General features: G+C 33.2%; 2 protein-coding genes across 2 annotated transcripts in view; one reads left to right on the top strand and one right to left on the bottom strand.

Annotated features, from left to right (window-relative positions):
* LOC126750610 (uncharacterized) overlaps window positions 1-12,422 on the bottom strand; it is a 31,565-nt gene extending 19,143 nt beyond the window's left edge. Inside the window, 7 exon segments of the mRNA XM_050460261.1 lie at window positions 6,882-6,941; window positions 6,999-7,060; window positions 7,111-7,386; window positions 7,442-7,704; window positions 7,760-8,015; window positions 8,067-8,336; window positions 12,224-12,422. Of these exon segments, the coding sequence (XP_050316218.1) occupies window positions 6,882-6,941; window positions 6,999-7,060; window positions 7,111-7,386; window positions 7,442-7,704; window positions 7,760-8,015; window positions 8,067-8,336; window positions 12,224-12,246 (1,210 nt within the window). The 5' untranslated portion in view covers window positions 12,247-12,422.
* Window positions 12,423-12,721: 299 nt separating this feature from the next.
* Window positions 12,722-18,688, top strand: LOC126750603 (WD repeat-containing protein 36). The gene is made up of 7 exons (XM_050460252.1): window positions 12,722-13,149; window positions 14,190-15,109; window positions 15,165-15,345; window positions 17,037-17,191; window positions 17,247-17,450; window positions 17,505-17,651; window positions 17,865-18,688. Exons 1-7 carry the CDS (start codon window positions 12,860-12,862, stop codon window positions 18,650-18,652), a joined length of 2,685 nt encoding a protein of 894 aa, XP_050316209.1. The 5' UTR covers window positions 12,722-12,859; the 3' UTR covers window positions 18,653-18,688.
* The last annotated feature ends 3,956 nt before the right edge of the window (window positions 18,689-22,644 follow it).

Consider the following 22,644-nt stretch of genomic DNA (forward strand, 5'->3'; position numbering starts at 1 on the left):
ATTTAAATCACAGTTATTTTAAAGATTTTTCTAAACTTAATTTTTTCAATAAACTTCGCCCTGGATACAAAAAAGGCGATCCCGATTCGGGACATGAAAGCCCTAAAATATAAATCTGAAGAATCAATTGAATTTAAATTGCGACACTCTGAAAACTGTAAACTTTTATCTGTTAGAATAAACCAAACCTTAAAGTTTACACCAATAGAAAATCTGCCAAAATAAAACGAGAAAAATGTGGGCATCTTCAAACCCTAAAACGTACCTTGGCACACGATTATCATGCATTTTATAAGCCCCTTGAACATGAATAGATTAGAGTATACCCGTCCTTTGAAAATGGAATTTTTACTTGTTGCAAGTTTTCTTTATATATTCCTTTGATTTTTATCTTTCTTTAAATAAAGGAGGAAATATTTTTAGAAATTCTTTATAGGAAATGGATTTCCAAGTAATATTTTATATCTAAACAGTTTTTTATGCTTCTTTTTGTAATAACTATATTTTTATTTTTTTTACTTCTTTAGTATATATAATTTTTTTTATAATAATCAGGTATTATTAATTTAAACAAAAAAATATGATAAGACTAAGAATAAAAATTAAATTCAAAGAACATGATGAAAGAACGAGGGAAATTTTCCCAAGTCAATTGGTTTCACTGTTGATACTGACAAAGTTTACAGAATATACTATATTATATTCTGTAAAAAACTTTGGTGCTGATTAAAACACTTACACTACCGGCCAAAAGTGAAGAAACATTTACAAATTTAACAATAACATCTTAACATTCAAGATATTATTTTACATTTTTAGTAGAAAATATTTAGCTCTATTATTGCAGCATAAAAACACATCCTTCTTGTTTGTATTTACCTTATCAGTTGATCAAAAAATTATTTATGCGGACAAAAGTGAATAAACATTCCAAACAAATCTTATTTGGTATTTAAAGTGATTATTTATCATTAGTTTAATCTTAACGTTGAGTGTTAAACTGTTATATACGATTTGTGCAAAATGCCTCGCGGAATAGATCTGAGTATTGATCTTTGAAAATTAATTGTTTCAAAATTTCAAGCTGGTGTAAAACAAAGTGAAATTGCTAGGCAAATTAATCGTAATAGATCCGTAGTTTCAAAAACTATTGCTGCTTTTAAAAAATACAATAGTGTGACTATCCGTCCAAGGTATGGACGGCCAAGGAAAACGAATAAAGTTATTGAGAGAAAAATAAAAATGTTGGCAACAGAACATCCATTTATGCCCGCCACAGAAATTTATAATGAAATACCTGGGATTTCGGTATCTGTGCGTACTATTCGTCGTCGTTTGACTGAATTTGGACTTTACAGCCGTCGTCCAGCCAAAAAACCATTCATTTCTAAAAAGAATAGATTGGCTAGACTCCAATTTGCACAGGAACATCTTGATTGGACAACCCAAAAGTGGAAAACGGTTCTATTTTCTGATGAAAGTAAGTTCTGCCCATTCGGATCTGATGGAATGAAATGGGTTCGTCGTCCTGCCAATACTAGACTTAATCCAAAGTACACCAGGGCAACTGTGAAACATGGAGGAGGCAATATCATGGTTTGGGGTTGCTTTTCCGGATCAGGAGTAGGACCATTAAAAAAAGTTGAAGGAAAAATGGACAGATTTCAATTTTTAAGAATTCTTCAGGATCATATTATGCTTCCATACGCAGAAGAAAATATGCCACCTTGATGGTCGTTTCAGCAGGACAACGATCCGAAGCATACCGCAAAAGTAGTAAAGAAATGGTTTGAAGACAACAATGTGCCCCTTATGAAATGACCCACACAAAGTCCGGATCTAAACCCGATAGAAAACCTATGGGACCATTTAGATAGAAAAATCAGACAAAAAAATAATGATAAATTTAGAAACCAGGATGATTTGTTCACAGCTCTTCAAGAGGAGTGGAATTCCATTTCAGCAGATTATATTGACAGCCTAATGAACTCTATGCAAAGTCAGTGTGCTGAAGTTATAAACAATAAGGGTTTTGCTACACATTATTAGTCTTTGTATGTACAACTAACTAATACATTATGTATAAAAAATAAATAAAAATAGTGTTTCTCCACTTTTATCCCCTGTAAAAACAAGAATAAAATATATTAGTAGTCACTCGTTTTCTTTTAAATTTTTTATTGAGGTACTGAAGAATAGAAACAAAATTATATTTAAAAAAAATAAAAAAATTAATGATCAAATACACTAATATAAAAATAAATACAAAAGACACTTTGTTTCTCTACTTTTGTCCGGTAGTGTATATTAGGGACTGTGCCATAATTTTTGCCTATGTAGTAATTATGAGCATGTGAAAAATTTTTAGGGTTTTAAATCGCCAGTAAAATCAAATACTAAATAACTAGCACTAAGCCCCAATTGATTTTACTTTACCCTCATTTAGTCAGATAGAGCCCCTATACGGGATAATTCAAAAACTGTTTGACACTGAATGGTTCTGGCACTAAGAGGGAAGATTTAGAGGTGCAACATATATTTATAGCTTCACACCAAAAGACAAATTACCAATTCAAAATAATACTATACTTTTTCTAAATAGCAACAAAATTCTTTATAAAAAAACTATAATCTTAAAATTAACTTTTACCAGGTTGATAATTAAAAATTCCACAATCAATACTATTTCAGGCCTGTCACTATACACAACTGTCAACAAACTGCATTGCCAAGGTATGGTGGTTATGTCAAAACAAGGAAAGATGTAGTACAATATTCAGGATATGACACCAGAAGAAGAAAACTGTAACAAGGAACAGACAAGAACTGGATTTCATCTTAACTATCTCGGTTACTCGAGAGGGCGTTACTAGTAGTAATTTGTCATTTTTATTAACTCTTTACATTTTAAAGTCTAATAGTAGGCAATTATTTTTATAAGAAATATAACCTTTAGTTTTAGAAATTTTAAAACGTAACAAGTTAAAATCTTAAAATAATCAAATCTTCCCGCTTCTAAAAACCACCTTGTATTTTACTTTAAATAAAATTCTGTACTAGAGGAAATAAGATTTATTCAGAAACTTAAATGACAGATAGAAAACCTCAAAATAATATGAAATTGTAATTTAAGCTAAAAAACGCTTTGTTAATCCTAAATCAAATTTTTGTCGTCAACAATCTATACATGGAGAAATCATGAAATCATGGCTAGGCAAACAATTAAAACGATTTTTTGTAATATTGATAAGTATGATAATCTTCTGTTAGAGAATGTTTTTGAATTCTCTCTTTCTTTTTGTAAGCGTTTTAATTTATATATTCTTTGTGTTTATAGGCCACCTACAGGAGATATTGCTATGTTTCTGGACAAACTTGATTCTCTTTTATCCCAGTTATCCCTACACTCTAAGGTTATATTGGCTGGTGACTTTAATATCAACTACACTGATGAAACCTTGCCACGTACTTCTCTTTTAAGTATTTTAAATTCGTACGACTTCAAAATGCACGTTCTTTCTCCCACGCGAATAACTTCTTCATCTGCAACTACAATTGACTATTTCTATACAAATTTTGATGACGTTTTATGCACAGTACTCCCATCTGGTATTTCCGACCATGAAGCTATTCTTGCTAAAATGCCATATAATACTGTATCATCTTCATCTCATTATATGGGAAGAATTTTCAGCAGGAGAAATTTCAATGCTTTTTCTGCTGCTACAGCTTCGGTAAATTGGAATGCACTTGAAACGGCTTCTGACCCACTTACTTTATTTTTTCAAGTTCTGTGTGATAAGATCAATCAGTGCTTTCCTAAAGTGAGGCTTAAAACTAAAAAACGAAAACCATGGGTTACAAGAGGTCTTAGAATTTCAGCTAAAAACCTCCGTTTTTTTGACTAAATTGTGCAAATATACCACAAATGAAAATATCCTTGTATATCATCAGAAATACTGTAGTCTGTACAGAAAGACAATTAAAACAGCAAAATCTAATTATTATAGGGATCGCTTAAATATGTCATCAAATAGGCAAAGAGAGTGTTGGTCGATTATTAATGATTTTAGACATTGCCATAGAAAAGTATAGGAACCGGAGTTAAGACCTGACATTTTAAACGACTATTATTGTGATATACCTAATATCTTGCTCAAGGGCATTCATAGTAACATTGATCCCCTGCACTATCTTCAACAAGTGTCGGTTGAGCATTCATTTTTCTTTCACCCTGTCGAACTTACCGAAGTAAAAAATGAAATCAAACGCCTAAAAAACCATAAATCATCTGGAGCTGATGGGATATCTTTGAGGTTGTTACTCTTTTTGCCTGATTCAGCCTTAAATGCTTTAGTTTCTGCCATAAACAATGAGCTTGGAAACGACAATTCGATTATTTTTTAGCAAAAAAGAGCAGGCTCCAACTTAAATTTAGCAATTTATTTCAGTTCTCTAGCATTTATAGTTACTTCACAATTAATTTTCAAAGTTCGAATAAATACGCCATGTTAATTTTTTCCGTGTACCAGCGCGGCCGGGATGATACGTCACAGGCGCCCAAGTGGACGCAACGACCGACGCTAGCATGTCGACCGCGCACGCTGCTTTGTCAAAATAACGCCTGGGCAGTAGGCTGTGGCTGGCTGGCTAGCGAGCGCTCTATAATACACCGTCGCGTCGCGTCGGCGTCTATGACGTAGCGCGTAATTGGGACGGAATCTCGGGAGGTATAAAAAACCCCAGACTAGCAGCCTTATAACTTTGCAAATACTTACCCTAACAACTTGAAATAATCGTCCTTGTTCTTATAAACTTATGTAGTATTTATTTTTGGGAAAATATATATATTTTTTTTTTAATTTTCCAAGCCCATTCTTTACATATTGGCATTTTTCCTTCATGTTTAAAAGAGGCAGTGGTTATCCCTCTTCATAAGGGTGGAGATTTGGATCAGTCTTGTAATTTCCGTCCCATTTCTATTTTGTCTACCCTCTCTCAGATAGTTGAAAAACTTGCAAAAAGCAGAATTTTCTCCTTTTTACATCATAATGGCATTTTGTCTGCAAATCAGTTTGGATTTCAAGCCGGTAAAGGGACTCATGATGCTGTTTTTAGCCTTTTGGAGAGCATCTATGTGTCCTTGAATTCTGGAGAGTCATTGGCGGCAGTGTTTTGTGATCTATCCAAAGCATTTGACTGTGTGGATCATGGAATACTGTTATCTAAGCTCGATAAATATGGTTTTAGGGGCGTAGCGTTGCGATGGCTTGAGTCCTATCTATCAAATCGTACTCAGAAGGTTACAGTGTCAGGGCGTTTGTCTGCTTCTAGATCCCTAAAATGCGGCGTTCCCCAGGGTTCAGTGTTGGGACCACTGTTATTTTTACTGTATGTGGATGACTTAAGTGCATTGAAACTGCAGGGCAAGGTGGTTCAGTTTGCTGATGATACCACCATACTATGGAGCCATAAAAATTCTAATTATATTAAGACTTGTATCCTTAAAGACCTTCAGATTTTATCAGGGTGATGTGCTTCCAATATTATAACCTGGATGACTTTTTTAATGATAGGTTTTAAATCTTGAGTTTAGTTGTGGGATGGGATCGAAGGAATAAAAACAACGTCACTTTATGTTCTGGCCAACGTTTCGCAATAATTTTATTGCTTCATCAGGGCCCTAAGGTAACAAAAAAGACACAATAAAAAAGGATTATTATATATAAACAATATTTAACTTTTTGGGGTTATGTTAATACCACCAAAAAAGAAAAAAGAAAAACAAAAAAAACAACAAAATCTTAGATTTGAATTAAAAAGATACACAAAAAAAAAATGATAAAATTGCTTACATAACAGTGTGATTTTGCTTGTCATAAAAAATCATGTTTACAGGACACACAGGTAACATAGAATATATAAAAGTTTTTAACAAAAACGGTTTAAAATGATGGGTTGTATCACAGACAGTTGCTTTAAAATTGATTCTACGGTGTACAAAAATAATTTAGCATCTAGCCAGAAAAACCGGGTATGCGAGAACACAATAGACGCATTCTTTTTTGCGATAAGAACCAAAACAGTCCCTTCGATCCCATCCCACAACTAAACTCAAGATTTCAAACCTATAGGATCGCAACTAGAATTTATTGATAGGTTTTAACCTTGGACATGTTGGAAAGTTTTTTTTTCCTTTTTTCTTCTTTAGTTTTGTCAATAAGTTTACCTTTATTTAGTAATTGATTGTTTTATTTAGTTATCTTTAATTCAAGTATGTTCAAAAAGTTTTGTCTTCTTGTGTTTAATTTTGTTCATTGTTTTGTCAATTTTTGAAATTGTATTTTTGTTTTGTTTTTAGCTTGTAGGATGCATGTACACAAGATTATTTTTACGTAATATAGCACATTTTCTTTCTTTCTTTCTTACAAAGATATAATGTGTCAAAGTTTGAATTAAAATATTTAAATTTGATTATATTTTCAAAATTACTTCAAACATTTAATTGAAATTTATAGGTAGCAAATATATATACAATAGAGTCAAATAATTTTTTTTTGTGGATATTAACTAATAATTTGTAGTATGCACATATTACTTGCTGTTGATACTCTGTAATGATAAATAAATAAAATAATAATACGAGGATAGAAGTAGTCCCTAACAGACTTACATATAGTAAAATTTTTGATGAAAAATCACCAGGCAAAGTGCAAGTAAGACTGCCCCTCAAAACAATGCATTCAAGAAAAATAAGCATTCCAATGCAAAATAAAATACAGTAAATACTACAAAACTTAATGATTAACAAATAAAATTATACAAGAATTATTCTAAAAAAAGGAAGATAGCCAAAGAAAATGGTAGGATTTCTAACTTACCCAAACCCCGGGCTGCCACATCAGTTGCCACTAAAATTGGTGCCTTACCACTCCTGAAATCTGTTTAAAAAAATTTATAAAGATACATCCAAACAAATATATAAATAAATAATTTACCTTGCAAAACCCAATCTCTTTCCTGCTGATTCTTGTCTCCATGAATACAAACTGCTGGCCATCTAAAATACTACCACTGAAAACCATTCCACATAAATCCTGAACCTCTTACCCATCTCTTTTCATTTTTCTAGTGACATCATCCACTTTTCTCTTGGTTTCCATAAAAATGATGGTTTTATTCTCCTTTTCTGCCATAATTTCTTTCAATAAAGTGCTCAACTTGGATTCTTTTTCATACTCCTGACACACATCAATTATTTGTAGAATATTGTGATTTGCTGACAGTTGTAATGACCCTACATTAATCTGAATGTACTCTTTTAAAAATTCTGTTGCCAATTGCTGCACTTCTTTGGGCCACGTTGCCGACCACATCAAAGTTTGCCTAAATATATCCAAAAATAAGAATTTACCAAAATAATTTAACAAACTTTTTTTACCTATCAGGCCTTATCTGTTCAATAATCTTTCTTATTTGAGGTTCGAATCCCATATCCAACATTCGATCAGCTTCATCCAGCACCAGATAAGTGCATCTTCTCAAATTAGTCCTATTGCTTTCCAAAAAGTCAATAAGACGTCCTGGAGTTGCTATTACAATCTCCACTCCGTCCATTAAATCTAATGCCTGAGGGCCCTTTGGTGCCCCACCAAAAACACATGTGTTCCTTATACGGGATGTTTTCCCCATATCGTTTGCTACCTAAAAGTAATAAAATCTCACAAAATGATTTAACTTTAATTTAAACTTTACATGCCTGTTGAATCTGTTGTGCAAGCTCTCTAGTAGGAGCTAAAATAAGTGCAATAGGACCGTCACCCCTTTGCAATTTAGACTGGTTATTAATGTGAACGATGGCAGGAAGAATGTAACTTAAAGTTTTCCCAGAACCTGTGGATGCAATGCCTACCATATCTTTACCAGACAAAGCTATCGGCCAACCTTGGGCTTGAATAGCAGTGGGTTGTTTAAAACCTGCTCGACGCAGTTCAGCCATAACATATTCTGGAAAACTAGATACAAAAATTGATTGTATGTTTGAATTAGGTGCCTGTTTAACTTACCCTGCCTCCTCGAATGTAAGCACCGGTTCAGGCACATTTTTTCCTTTTAACGTGATCTCCTTTATCTTTCTCCATTCTTCCACTTCACTGTAAGGCCTCTCAGTGACTGAAGGATGTGGTACATAAAAGTCTTTCTTAAAAGGCTCCAATCTGCTGAGGTCCCAACGGGGCTTCCTTAAAGATGCCCCGGCTTGACCTCGTCTGCCTCCACCACCTCTTGATCCTCTATCGCGACCTCCTCGGTCTCTGCTTCTTGATCTTCTACGCTCCCTGGAACATTTTAATCAAGTTCTGCATACTAATTTGTATAATACTTATCAATTGCTAAGTTTATTTATTTGTTGCAGTAAATTAAAAGTACATTAAAAATTAATTTGAAATATAGAAGGAATATACATTACCTATACTTCTAAATCATACATATCTTCTTATATTAAAATAAATAAAACAAAATTTCTGAGCTAACATATACTTTATTTAATATCAATTTTTTCCAGTTAATTTCTTGGTTTTTGTAGGGTAGATATTTCAATTTATTCAAACTTAATACATTTGCTTTTTATACAATTTACTTTAAATTTTTACTGTGTGTGCAGTAGTTAATACTTACATTTTTAAGAAATACTTAAGTAAATGAACAATAAACAATAATAATAATAATGAGGTTATATAATGTTAATTTATGGAAAGAGACTAAGCTAATTTAGTGGAAAAAGAAATCTAGTGAGAAGGAATTAACAAGTTAATCTAGCCAAAAATTATTAATAGCTACCTCACTATCAATAAGCCATTTTTTAAATCTATGTTTAATTTGACGATAGTTTCCTGTTTTTAGTGAAAGAGGCAGGAAATTGTACAATTTGGGACCAAGAAAATAGATATATCTCTGTAACTGGCTGAACTATTTACTAAAGGTATATTAACATTTTGCCGAGATGAATTTCTAGTATTTAATTGATAAGATATTTCCTGTTTATAACAATCTGTTTTTAAGATAAATCTAAGTGCTGCCACTATGTAGAGTTGTTCTAATGTCAATAATTTACATTCATGAAATAGCAATTCAGATGGGTATCCTCTGTTTTTAAAATACATTATTTTATTTATATACTTTTGTGCTACATTTAAAGCTGACAAAAGTTTTTCGAGCATTTCCCCAAACAATAATACCATAGTTTAGAATTGATTCAATTAAGGCTAAATATATAGTTTTAAGAATTTTAATTGGTGGGATGTTACGTAGCTCACAAAATTTATAAATCAACTTCCTTATTTTAGCAGTTACAAATTCTATGGGTGATTTACAAGGTAAATTTTCATCCATGAATACACCTAGATACTTTATTACATTTTCTTTTAACGGTAGATTGACATTTGCAGTGCAAAGATTGTATATCGCAAAGATGTACCTTGAGCTCTTGAACTTTAGGAAGAGTTGCCTGAGTCAATGCAAACATCATAAAATGGGTCTTATCAATATTAAGTGATAACAAACTAAAATCCAACCATCTCTTTATGTATGTTATTGCTAATTCTGCTTTTCTAATAGCTGATTGCCATTTACTATAAGGACACTGTCATCCGCTAAACAGAGAACCCTTCCCTCATTCAACACAGAAAAAATCCCATTCATATAGATGTTGAACAAGACTGGCCCCAGCACTGTACCCTGTGGCACACCAACTCCCACTTTTACAGGATCACTTTTCTCCTCTGTTAATTTTACTTTCTGAGTTCTGTTACTCAAGTATGAACTGAATAAATTATTTGCTATTCCTCTTATCCCCGTATCATATAATCTGTTTAATAAAATGTGATGTGCCACAGTGTCAAAGGCTTTGGCCAAGTCCAGGAATATTGCCACTACTTTCTCTTTGCTATCTCAAGATTTTATAATTTGTTCTGGCACTTTGCACAATGCATTTTCTGTATTAACATTATCTTTAAAAGCAAACTGACTTTTGGATAATAATTTATGTTTATTCAAGAATATCATTAGTTTATGTTTAAGGCATTTTTCTATTATTGATAACCTGATAACCCTAAAAAGTTCTGGTCATTTGTTAACCAGCAAAGAAAATCTCACAATCTACCTACCTGTATGTTTTATAATAACAAAAGTGCAGATAATAGTAAAGATATGGCTGATAATTTTTCGCTAATTTTTTTTCTAATGTTTATTGCAACAGTAATGTAAGAACTCCCAATTTTAGTTTAGAGAATAGGCTTGATTTTTCTATTTGTGATATTGGCTTGTCTGAGGTATTTGATAAACTCTCTAAATTACCTAATAAACTTTCCTGTGGACCTGATAAGATACCTGAGTACATGTTAAGCAGACTTAAATATAGTATATCACTTCCTTTGTTTTTGTTGTTTAATAGATCTATATCAGAGGGTGAGCTTCCAAATATATGGAAATTAAGCTATATAATCCCTGTGTATAAGTCTGGTGAGAGGGATTGCATTAAGAACTATAGAAGCATCTCAAGGCAGTCTGCTGTTCCCAAGATTTTGGATGATATTATTTGTGATCAGCTTAGGTGGGCGTGCAAGGGGGTGTTTGATGAAAGGCAGCATGGGTTCATTAGTGGTAGATCTACCTTTACTAATCTTGTTTTATATGAGGTTGTTCAGTTTTTGTAAGAGAAGCCAGAAAAGGGCCATTGGATATCTATGTGAGGCCAAGCCTCGTGACTCATGTCACCCACTTTTTGTAAGTCATAATATTTTAACCCTGTGTTGTATCTTTATTTTGGAAACAGTTTGCTTAGTTTTCAGAAAATATAAACAGGAACTCCACTTAGGAAGCCACTAAAATATGTGACAAAATTATTTGTTGAGGCTACCCATTCCTCATTTTGAACTTGTCCATAGCTCTATCATATATGGAGGTAGAAAGCTGTTTAATAAACTTCCACCAAAAATAAGACAACTTAAAACTGAAAAAAGCCTACATACAAGGACGAAAATATTTCTTGCTAGTAAAGTGTACTATAGTTTAGGTGAATTTTATGATTAGCATTTAAGTATTTTTCAAAGTTTTATATAATTATATTTTATTTTAAATTAGTTTCTCATTTTTATTCCTTTAATGTACAGTCTATTGGCTTTGTCTACAACTTCTATGTTTATATTGACAATAAAGCATTTTTGAGTTTGAGTTAGACTGTACTATTTTATTGATTTTTCTTCATGAATTTTTCTTCCTCTAAGCATAAATAGACTTCCATTGAAAGACATTAATTATGACAGTGTTTTTCACTTTGTCAAAAGCTTTTGCAAAGTCAGTGAATACAACCCTTCATTTAGTGAATTATGGTTATGCCGAGAAAGCTTGATAATGTAGATTTTTTATTTGAAGTTACACTTTATATTTGGGTTGCTATTTAGCAGTCTGCTACTTTTTAACTGCTATTTGGTTTAGTAGCAACTGCTATCTGCTATGAGTTTAAGAATCGCTGCTATTAAAATAGCAACTGAATTTTTTTATGCAGGCACCTCGGCAGCTGAGTGTCTGGTGTCTCGTTAATTGCAGCGGCGTTTATGGTGCGGCGTCGGCGATAGCGTTATCAGAAAGAAGTCGGCTTTTAATATTTTAAAAATTAAGGAATAAAAATAAAAGCTTTTAGCGATGTTTCTTTGTCCACTCGGTCTGTTTATAGTTGATAATAATTGTTCCTTTTGCAAATTCGCTCATGGCTTTTTACAGTATTTTACAGTTTAAAGTTTACACAGTTACACTGTTTACAGCTAGGACTAGCTATGTACGACATGTATGTATCGAATAAAACTCAAATAGCACCTGCTATTCAAATTAAAAATTTTCAACTGCTATTTTTGATTCGCATTAGCAAAAGCATTTGCTATACGAAAATAGCAGGTTTGTCCCAACACTACAGTTTATATTATGGTCACCCCAAACTTACAAACCTTCCATAGTGTCTTAATGGAGAAGACATTTTATACAGACGGTCTACTAATATGAACTTGCAATTAAAGAAAAAACTTAAGTAATAGGTGTTGGTATACATTTATATTGGTCCTATATATGGATTATTTATTGATATTAGAAAAGTATAAGCATAAATATAATTACGTCTTTATAACTCAATGCCATGGCGCTAGGAGTAACCCAAGCCGAATTTGCAACTTACCTTCTACCGGCTCTAGACCTCATATTGCTGACAAAGTTGTAACTTTCCCAGGAGTACTATTAATTTAGTAATTGTAAACTGCCTGGGCAGTATTTACAAAGTTTAAAGTGATTTTATTCAGAAAAAAAGGGGGAAACAAACTGAGACCGAATGTTTTTTATCGATTTCCTACCACGAATGAAATGACGGTTCCGGCTGATGACAGCTGTCAATAATTTTGACACACGTACTATATTGGCAGCACTGACCCATCATGTCGATGTTGCCGTACTGTATGAAAATGCGGAATGGACACCTCCAACGACCACAATGAATTACGAGATTATGAAAGTTTTATGGAAGAAAAATGGTTTACAAATTTATTTGAAAACATAAATATGATATTTATTTAAAGGTTTCTTTGGAATACGAGAATTCCAATTAAAACAACTTGACAACGTTGTAAACATGTGAACTTTTCCCTTTGAACCACATGGCAGCTGTCAAAAATCGTTCCATAACCTATAACCTCACTTTTTTGTGTTTATTTTGGCATGCGATACATTCGAAACTTTTAAAATCCTCATTTTACTATCGTTCAACGATAAAATGCTCCTAATTTAAACATACAGTTAACGTACAAGACACTTTACTGAAATGTCATCAGGCAGCAAAGCGTTTCTGCCCTGCAGGAGCCTTGGATATGTGAGCAACCACATACCTTTAAGGGTTCGCTACATTAAAAGCAGAAAAGAGAACCTTATCGTCACCTGTGTAGGTAAATCCTTTCATACTTATGGAATTTCACATTTTGGACTATTGAGCGTGAGTGGTTTACATCCTGAAGAAATTACATGTATGACAACAGATGCCTATCATGTATATACCGCTTGCAGTAATGTTATTTACGCTTGGAGAAGAGGTACAGAGCTAAAACATACTTATAAGTAAGTACATTGAGTTAAGTAGGCGATAATAGTAAGAACCATAGGTATTTGATTTATGTGCATAAAGTCTTTGATGTCACAAGTTATTTTATTGCTGGATAAATTAGAAAATATGGGGTTCTGAGAAACTATTTATAGAATAAGAAAATCATACTTGACAACATTATTTAATCTACTGTACAGAACTAATATAAATTTGGTGTATCAGTCCTTAAACATTCATCTATTAAGTACAAGTTTAAAGATTGATCAAAGTTGATTTTTAAAATTACTGTGCATCAGCTTAAAGGTAATATCACATTCATCTTTGTTAATAATAAGCATCAAATTAATACTTGGCAATGTAATAATATTTTCTTATAACAAAATAGAATTGTTACTCTACATAATCCATTATCAAAGGTGTGCACAGCTTTTAAGTATCAGAACAGCCTAATCACCCTAAATATAAATAAATAAATAATACTGATACTACTTGCAATTAAGCTTAAGCACAAGAAGAACTTTGGATTTTTGATTCAAAAAATGTTCTCAAAAATTAAAAATATTCATGAATGAAATCTTTTTTGTATTATTTTTGATTAACAATATAATAGATAAAATTTATATTTGTTTTACAATACATCTTCTATTAATCAAGCAAATCTCTTTTGTACTTTTTCCATCATATTATTGTGAGCCTTTGCCCAAAGGCCTTAAACAACAAATGCATGCTCTAAATTGGTTCTAACCAATGCATTATAGAAACATATAATAGATTTTAAGTTTTTTAACTACCTATTTGGGGTTTCTTAATATAAAACCCAGAAGTTTGTGAGCTTGATTAATGACTCCAAGACCTTTACATTCATTCTCTCTAACATGCAGTTGGTTATTGATAGAATAATCATATACATAGCAAACTATAGAACAACAGCATGTAAATATGTATAACTGAACCAGAACCTGTAACTCTTCATGTCTTGAAATACACCCAAATAGTTTGAAATAAATAAATCCTGTCAATCTTAATAAAGCCTCCATAATGTATAATTTTTTAGGGGTCATGGTCATCCAATCCACCTAATGATCCCCTTTGGAGTCCATCTGATTTCAGTAGATGACAACTGCAAAGTCAAAATTTGGGATATTAAATCAGAAACTGTTTACCTCGAGCTCACTTTCGACAAAAAGTTTTTTAATATCTCAGCCCTAATGCATCCCAGCACCTATGTGAACAAAGTACTGTTTGGAAGTGATAAGGGACAAATGCAACTCTGGAATCTGAATAAGGCTAAAATGGTGTACAGCTTTAAGGGCTGGGATGCTGGTATAAGCTGTATCGAACAGGCTCCAGCTCTAGATGTGGTTGCTGTGGGCTTGGTAAATGGCAGAATAGTCTTGCATAACCTTAAGTTTGATGAAACCATCATGGAGTTTATGCAGGATTGGGGTTTGGTTACTAGTATATCATTCAGGTCTGATGATCACCCTATTATGGCAACCGGTAGTGCTTGTGGCCACATTGTCTTTTGGGATTTGGAAGAAAGGAGGGTAAGCAGTCAGCTGGCATCTGCCCATGATGGGGCTGTGACGGGTATGGTTTGCCTCCTAAACGAGCCCTTAATTTTGACCTCCTCACCTGACAATACTTTGAAATTGTGGATATTTGACATGCCCGATGGAGGAGCAAGGTTACTGAGAATAAGAGAGGGTCATTCTGCTACACCCAATCATATCAGATTCCATGGGGCAAATGGCCACAACATTCTCAGTGCAGCAAGTGACTCTACCTTAAGAATATTCAATACACAGACAGAGCAGTTTAATAAGAGCTTAGGAAAGGCGTCCTATAATAGGAAAATTAGTAAGAAAAGAGGGAGGGCAGTGGAGGACCCTTTGAAGATGCCACCCATTTTAAAGTTTACCTCAGAAACAACTAGGGATAAGGAGTGGGATAGTATAGCTGCCATTCATTCAGGTATGTTACAATATTTTACCAATTAGATGTTTACTGATGAAGTACTTTAAAATAGAACTTTCTTTGGTAACAACTTGGTCTTATGACAAAAAGAAAATGGGAGAACTGAGGCTGCTCCCTGAGAGGTTTCAAAAGAAAAATATTAAAAATGGCCTGGAAGTGGAAGCTACTTGTTTGTGTCTCACAAACTGTGGTAATTTTGTTGTAGTAGGATATAGTACAGGACATTTGGATAGGTATTAAATAAAGCTCATTTTATATACAGGGTGACCCCAAATGGTCTTTACAAAATCTCACCACATATTCTTGATATTCAAATAGGCTGATTTAAACAAACTTAACTTAGTTTGAAATTGCTCCGATTTCAACCTACTGGACGATCCCGATTTAATAATCTCTCTCGTTTCTATCCATCATAACTTAATCAGCACAAAATGTAATTTTAAGACGATCCAAGTTGTAGGTGAAGAGTGGCATACAGTAGAATGCGAAAAAGTGAACTTTTGACCCTGTTTTAGGCACATAAGCTCCTCTGGGTCCCAAGATTCTTTAACAATCGCTATGTAATAATCTCCCTTGTTTGTATACATCATAATTTAAGCAGCAAAACATAAATTTAAGATGATCCAAGATGTAGCTAAAGAGTGAAATAAGGTAGAATGTGAAAAAGTGCGGTTTTGACCCTGATCCGGGCACATAACCTCTGGGTTCCAAGAAGAAGTGAAGTTAAAAAATATAAATAGATTTTTTCTTAAATTTATGAACATTTTTAACTTATTACTGTAAAAATTTTTATTCAGGGTTTTTTTTTTTGGACTTCAAAACATTTCACTAAGCACGAAATTCATTTATTAAAAAATATGCATTTCATAAAAATTGTGCAAGATGTTCCCGATATTTATGAATACAAAGATTTACATGTCTAAAAAAATTAAAATTAACTTGCTGTATGACTTCTGCATTAGCCCAAAGATAATTTGTTATTTATGTTATTTCCTACCTGTCCTTTTTTTTGATGGATGGATGATGAACAACAGTGTTTTTTTTTTTTAATAAATTTTAAGAGTAGTTGCATACCTACTGAAGAAAATATTGTTTAAGCATTTCTATAGCTTCATAAATCACACTATTATACATTATATTATTATTACACCATTGTTACATTTTGACAGCTTAAACTTTTATTCTTTTCTTTATTTTGTCATGGCAGCTGTACAATGTACTAATGAATAATATACCAATATGTTACTAGTGTGGATCTCCACAGAATGAGATCAACATGCAGTAAGAAAACAACATTTTAAATATGAATTTAAAATTAATGTACGGGCTGGTATAATTGGCAATGTCAGAAATTATTTGAATGGTCGATACCCAAATAAGAGGAAATAGGGAATATTTTGACCCATTTTTAAAAAATGTCCATGAATGAAATCAATGAATTGTGTCTAATAAATCCTGCTTAAATTAATCAACTAATTTTTTTTATTTAAAATATTTGATTAGACCCTTGCAACATCAAATATCGAAAAACCGAATTATTGCGAAAACGGTTAACTTGAGTGGATTTTGAGAAAAGGATTTTTTTTTGTTAAAATTGATAAAGAAATCCTTTTTTTTACCAAAAAAGCAAGAAATTGCACCGTCCAATGGCCACAATGAAAGGATGTGTATCTTTGGATTTCGAATCCCGAAAAACCCGTGGATGCAAATGTTTAAAGTAATATGTTAAGAAATGTTCATAAATTTAAAAAAAATTCGCTTTTCTTTTTTTATCTTTACTGTCCTGTAGACGGGAATCGGAGCATTCCATCGGACTTTCCTTTAAACCTGCCTATTTTAATCCCTGAGGAATATGTGGTGACATTTTGTAAAGATCTTTTGGAGACAACCTGCATAAACTTCAATTAAATTAATTATTATGTAGGTTTAATATACAATCAGGCCATTGGAGAGACAGTTATGGAGACCCGAAAGCTCATGATAGTTCTCTAAGAGGGGTTGCTACTGATGCCCTTAATCAAGTGGTAATCAGTGGGGCAAATGATGGACTAGTGAAATTTTGGAGATTTAAAAGCAAAGGTGCAAGATTTAATTGCGTTTTTGACACATTTTTGCTTATACGACGCCTTTTTAGGTTCCTCTTGTCTTACCACACTTAACCTAGAAGAACCAATAAGTTTTTTTAGGTCCCACAGAGAAAGTTCTATGTTAGCAGTTGCCCTAGACGATTTTACTGTGGCCATAGTGGATATCGACACGAGGAGGATGGTGAGGAAGTTCATCGGGCATACGGCGCAATTGACTGATGCCACCTTTAGTCCCGATTCCAGGTGGTTAGGTAATGTTTGAAAGATTGTGTCTGCCTCATTTTTTTAAACTATTTTTTTTATAGTTACTGCCTCAATGGATTGTAGTATTAGGACCTGGAACATTCCAACAGGTCAATTAATTGATCAATTTGCCACTGAAGCCGCCCCTGTATCCATTGACATGTCACCTACTGGGGAGGCATTGGCTTCTGCCCATGTGGATTATTTAGGTATGCTAGAATGATACTGTGTAAAACGTAGATTGAAAAATCTACTCTTTAGTAGAAAACATTGTAAGTTTGTAACTGGTTAAAGGGAATTGCGCTTTAACTATCGGTCTAAGTGCTGCCAAACTAATTTTTTGTTTAAGGTTTTATATTTATTTATAAAAAAACCTAAATGTGTGTTAATAATTTATGTAATACTATTTGCAAAATTTTCAGGAATATTCTTGTGGACAAACAGAACTCTATATCAGAAAGTAACCCTTAAAGCAATATCTCCAGAGGAAGAGCCTCCCCTAGTGGAACTACCGGAGGTCCTTCAAGAGCCCACAAAAGAGGAACCGCCAGAACCCACCCAAGAAGAACCAGAATTTATCTCCCCAGAACAAATCAGCAAAGATCTGGCTACATTGTCTGGTTTATCCACATCCAGATGGCAAAACTTACTTAACATTGACATCATTAAGCAAAGAAATAAACCTAAGGCACCACCAAAGGCTCCTAAGGCTGCGCCTTTCTTTTTACCGACGGTGTCTACTTTAAACAACTTCGAGTTTGACCTTAAGGACGCTTTACCGACCGAGGAGGGACACAGCAAACTACTAATCCCGGAAAACTTCACCAATTACACAGAATTTGGAAAATTATTGGATAAGACCCGAGAGAGTGGCGATTTCAGTGAATGTCTGGAAAAATTGAAGAGCCTCGGCCCTTCCATGATAGATTTCGAAATAAAATCGCTTGCGCCAGAAGCGGGCGGTTCTGTAACACTAATTTTGCAGTTCTTGCGAATGATCGAGACAATCTTAAAGTCTAACAAAGACTTTGAACTGGCCGAGGCTTATTTGAGTGTCTTTTTAAGGTCGCACGGTCAGTTTGCCGCGGAAACTGAAGTTTTACGGAATTTTCTGCCTAACTTAAGCAGTTGTCACTTGGAACTGTGGCACAGGCTACAAGAGAAACTCATGTATAGTATTTGTGTGGTGCAGAACTTGAAGACTATGTGAGTGGTATTTTTGATTATATTTTTTTTATGTTGGAAAGGTTGTTTTTTTATGATTAGTGCATGTTCCCTTATGTTGATAAATCCTTGGTATAGGCATAATTGAGGATTTGGTACTTTTTTATTTTGAGTGGCTAATGAATCCGACCACGCGAATAAGACTGTAAAGACCATTGACATAAAAAATCACCTTCACAAACTAGGATAAATAATAGCATTTAACCTAAATTCTGAAGTGAAATGAGAGTTAACGGGACTCACACACTAATGAAGTCCTTGGATAATTCTAAAGGTAACTGCACAACTTAACTACTCCGTAGTTACGCTGTGGTAACTGTATGCTAATCATAGGTGTATTTCATAGTAAATTAATTGACATTTTCCAGCGAGTATTGCTAATAAACATATTAAAGATAAGAAATAAAAAAACATGGTTGCCTCAGAATGTAGTCTGGAAATCTTCAAATCAGTTATTTGAATAATTATACGTTAACTTTCAATCAATCAATCAATTTATGAATGCCAATATACAAAATAGTATGCACACAAGTCAAGAATTACAAAGTTAAAAAATAGAGTGACTGTTTATAAAAATTGATAATAAAATTTTTCCCAAAACACTACACAAAACTCATTAAAACCAAAACACAATGATTGATATACATACTATGAATAGTACACAATCACAATATGTCTTAAATAAAATGCAATATATAGGTAGGTACTCAATATCACAGATAGAATGTAAAGTTTAAAAATTCTTCAGTTGAATAGAAGGCATTAGAGACTAGAATTTGTTTTATTTTATTCTTAAAACGTTCCAAACCTAAATCCACATAGTCGGTAGGAAGTTTATTATATGAAGAGTACAGGGAAAAAACGTGCAAAGTCAGTATTTTATAAAAATTAAGATAATACGTTTATGTGTTTCCTTTCAAATAATATTTTCATATAAGCAATTAATACCGGCAAGAAACGCACTGTGTCACTGGATATTTGCAGTTTTTAAATAACTATGCAGGGAAAGAACATGCAATGTCATCGCGATACTAGATAAAAACGTGTTAAGTCAGGAAAAAACGTGTTGGGTTGAGAAAATTATATTGTTTTTTTTAACTCGTAGGTCAGTCTGCCGATTATTTTAACTGAGTGAACATGGCGAGTGACACTAGTGGTGACGAATTAGATAAAAAAATATGTGGACTATCTAAAAAACGTAAAATAACTGGTCGTATGTCTGATGTTTCAAAAAAAATACGCTTAGAGAGTCATGAAGTAGGGCCAGACTGTCATTGTAAGCGATTTCAGTGCTTTGAAAAAGTTTTACCTAATGAACGGGCTAAAATTATTAAACATTTTAATGAGTTAGGTTCTTGGGACGAACAAAGTGCCTATCTGTGTGGCCTTATTCTTCTAAGTCCTGTTTTCCAACGAAGAAATCGTCGCCCAGAAGAAGAAAGTCACTTCCGGCAGGCTAGTTACTTTTATAAGGTAAGAGTGCTACGTAATGAAGGAACAGTCGACATTCCAGCATGCCTTAAAGCATTTTGTTCACTTCATGGAATTACACGAAGAAGAGTTCAGACTATTCACACTTCACTTCTAGTCAAAGGAGTTGCTCCTAAGGACAACAGGGGGAAACAATCCTATAAACATCGTGCACTTAAAGAAGATATAAAAAACTGTGTTATTTCTCATATTCGTTCGTTTAAGGGTAGGTCTAGTCATTATAGCAATAAAAAGTCAAAGAAAATTTACTTACCTGAAGATTTGAACATTCGCAAAATGCACTCAATGTATAAATTAAAACATCCAGATAAATCTGTGTCTTACGAAACTTACAGAACTATTTTTTCGACTGATTTTAATATCAGTTTTGGATATCCCCGCTCTGATACCTGTTCCAAGTGCGATGAATTCAATGCTAGATTAAAGTCACTAAATTTAAGGCTTACCCAAAACATCACCTTGGAAATAAAGAGTTCCTAAATCGCAAAATAAGAAAGCTTACATTAGAGAAAGAACTTCATAAGAAAAAAACAGAAGCCTTTTACGCTAGGAAGAGACAAGCTCGACTTCAAAGTAGGAAATCAATAGAGATAGAAGCGGTGGCCATGGACTACCAAAAAAACTTACCAGTCCCGAACATAACGACTAATGACGTCTATTATAAGCGTCAATTATCTTTTTATTCTTTTAACATCCATAGACTTTCGGATGCTGATTCAGTATTTTATACCTATTCAGAAGAAGTAGCTAAGAAGGGTTCTAATGAGGTATGTTCTTTTTTAGAAGATTATGTTACTCATCGTCTTCCTAGTAGCGTTAAGATTTTAATAATTTTTTGCGACTCTTGTGGAGGACAAAATAAGAACTTTACAGTGTTTCGCTATTTGCACTACCTGGTCCACCAAAAAAAGAGGTTTCAAACTATCAAAGTTGTATTTCCGATTAGGGGCCACTCATTTATGGAGTGTGACAAAAATATGGGTATAATTAACTGCAAATCCAAGACCGAACTACCTTCAGACTGGGTTCGGGTTTTCAAGGAAGCTAGAGTTAAACCAACACCTTATAAAATAGAAGAAGTTAACGACAGCCTTATAAGAGACTGGAGTGCATTTTTGTCTCCTTTGTATGTAAGGAAGTGTCCGTTTTTGAGTCGACCAATAAGAGAGTTGGAAGTCCAAAGAACAAGGAGACTTGTTAAATGTTGAATTGCTGTCAGACTATCTACACATCAAATTTTTAACAATAAAATTAAAAAAACAAATTGTTGCTATAGTACTTAAATACCATAGAAGTAAATACCGCTTGGCATTTTTCAAGGGCGTTCTTACTATTAATAATAAAAATACAAAATTCTGTTAAAATTTTTGGTAGCATTTATAGCCTATGAGTTAGCTTAGATAATAAGGAAGTTTTAAGGAAATTTTGAAGAATGTAGCATAATTTTTTTTCAAAAAATATCCACTAGAAAGTGTAGTATTTTAATTAAGAAAAAAAAATTACACTTTGCATCGAGAATTTACCTATGGTTACAACTATTTGCTGGACTTTTGCCATTACAAACGTAACACTATTGTGTTGAGCATGTATTTTGCCTAAAAAGTTAAAAAAATATACAGCGGATTTTCTGGAAACTGCCTTTTAAACCACTAAGGTCTACATTTTGAAGAAAAACAGAAAAAATTAAATATGTCGAAAACTATCAACTTTTGCATAATACATATTAGGGTTCAATTTACTTCTTACCCCCTCCCCTATCACATCTCCAAAGGAATGTATCGAATTACCAGTAACCCTGTATAGGCACCTTTACATAGCTTAATAGTAGTTATGTTTAAGGCATAATATATTATTAATAAATATTTTCTGACGACGTCACTGGTAAAGATTCCTTATGTCAGTGAAATCAGCAATGACATCGAGCGACGTTGCGATGTTGTCGCCTTTTTCTTTAATATTCGTTATCTGCATTCATTTAACTTTGAATATTAACTTCTTGATAGATATATTTTTATATTTTATTTAAAAAAATGCTTTTTATTAAAATTATACAGGAACAGTAGTATTGTTTTATGCCTGTCAAAATAAATGATAAATTTTTATATTATAAAGTGTTCTTTTGCCATTTTCACAAAAGTATTTGGCATCATTAGATCAGAGATGTTGCAAGTATAGTTCTACGGCAATGCTAATTCTAGCCTTTCAATGTTCTAAGGTTATTGTGAGCACCTCATACAGTGCTTTCTTTGAAGTTCCCCCCCCCATTTATTTTTTGAACGGGTCAAAAAAAATTTTTGAAACTTGGCATAAGTAAATTGGTCTATAGATACTATTTTTCAATGTAAACTAGGTAGTTGTAAATTCCAAGATGGCGGCTGGGCGACATCTTGAGAAAAAATTTTAAATAGAAAGGGGGGTCGTGTGGTACCTCATTTTAAAGGTCTCAATGAGTACTTTATAACCCTGAAATATTAGACGCATATCTTA

Source organism: Anthonomus grandis, chromosome 2 (assembly GCF_022605725.1).
Source record: "Anthonomus grandis grandis chromosome 2, icAntGran1.3, whole genome shotgun sequence".
Taxonomy (NCBI): Eukaryota; Metazoa; Arthropoda; class Insecta; order Coleoptera; family Curculionidae; genus Anthonomus; species Anthonomus grandis.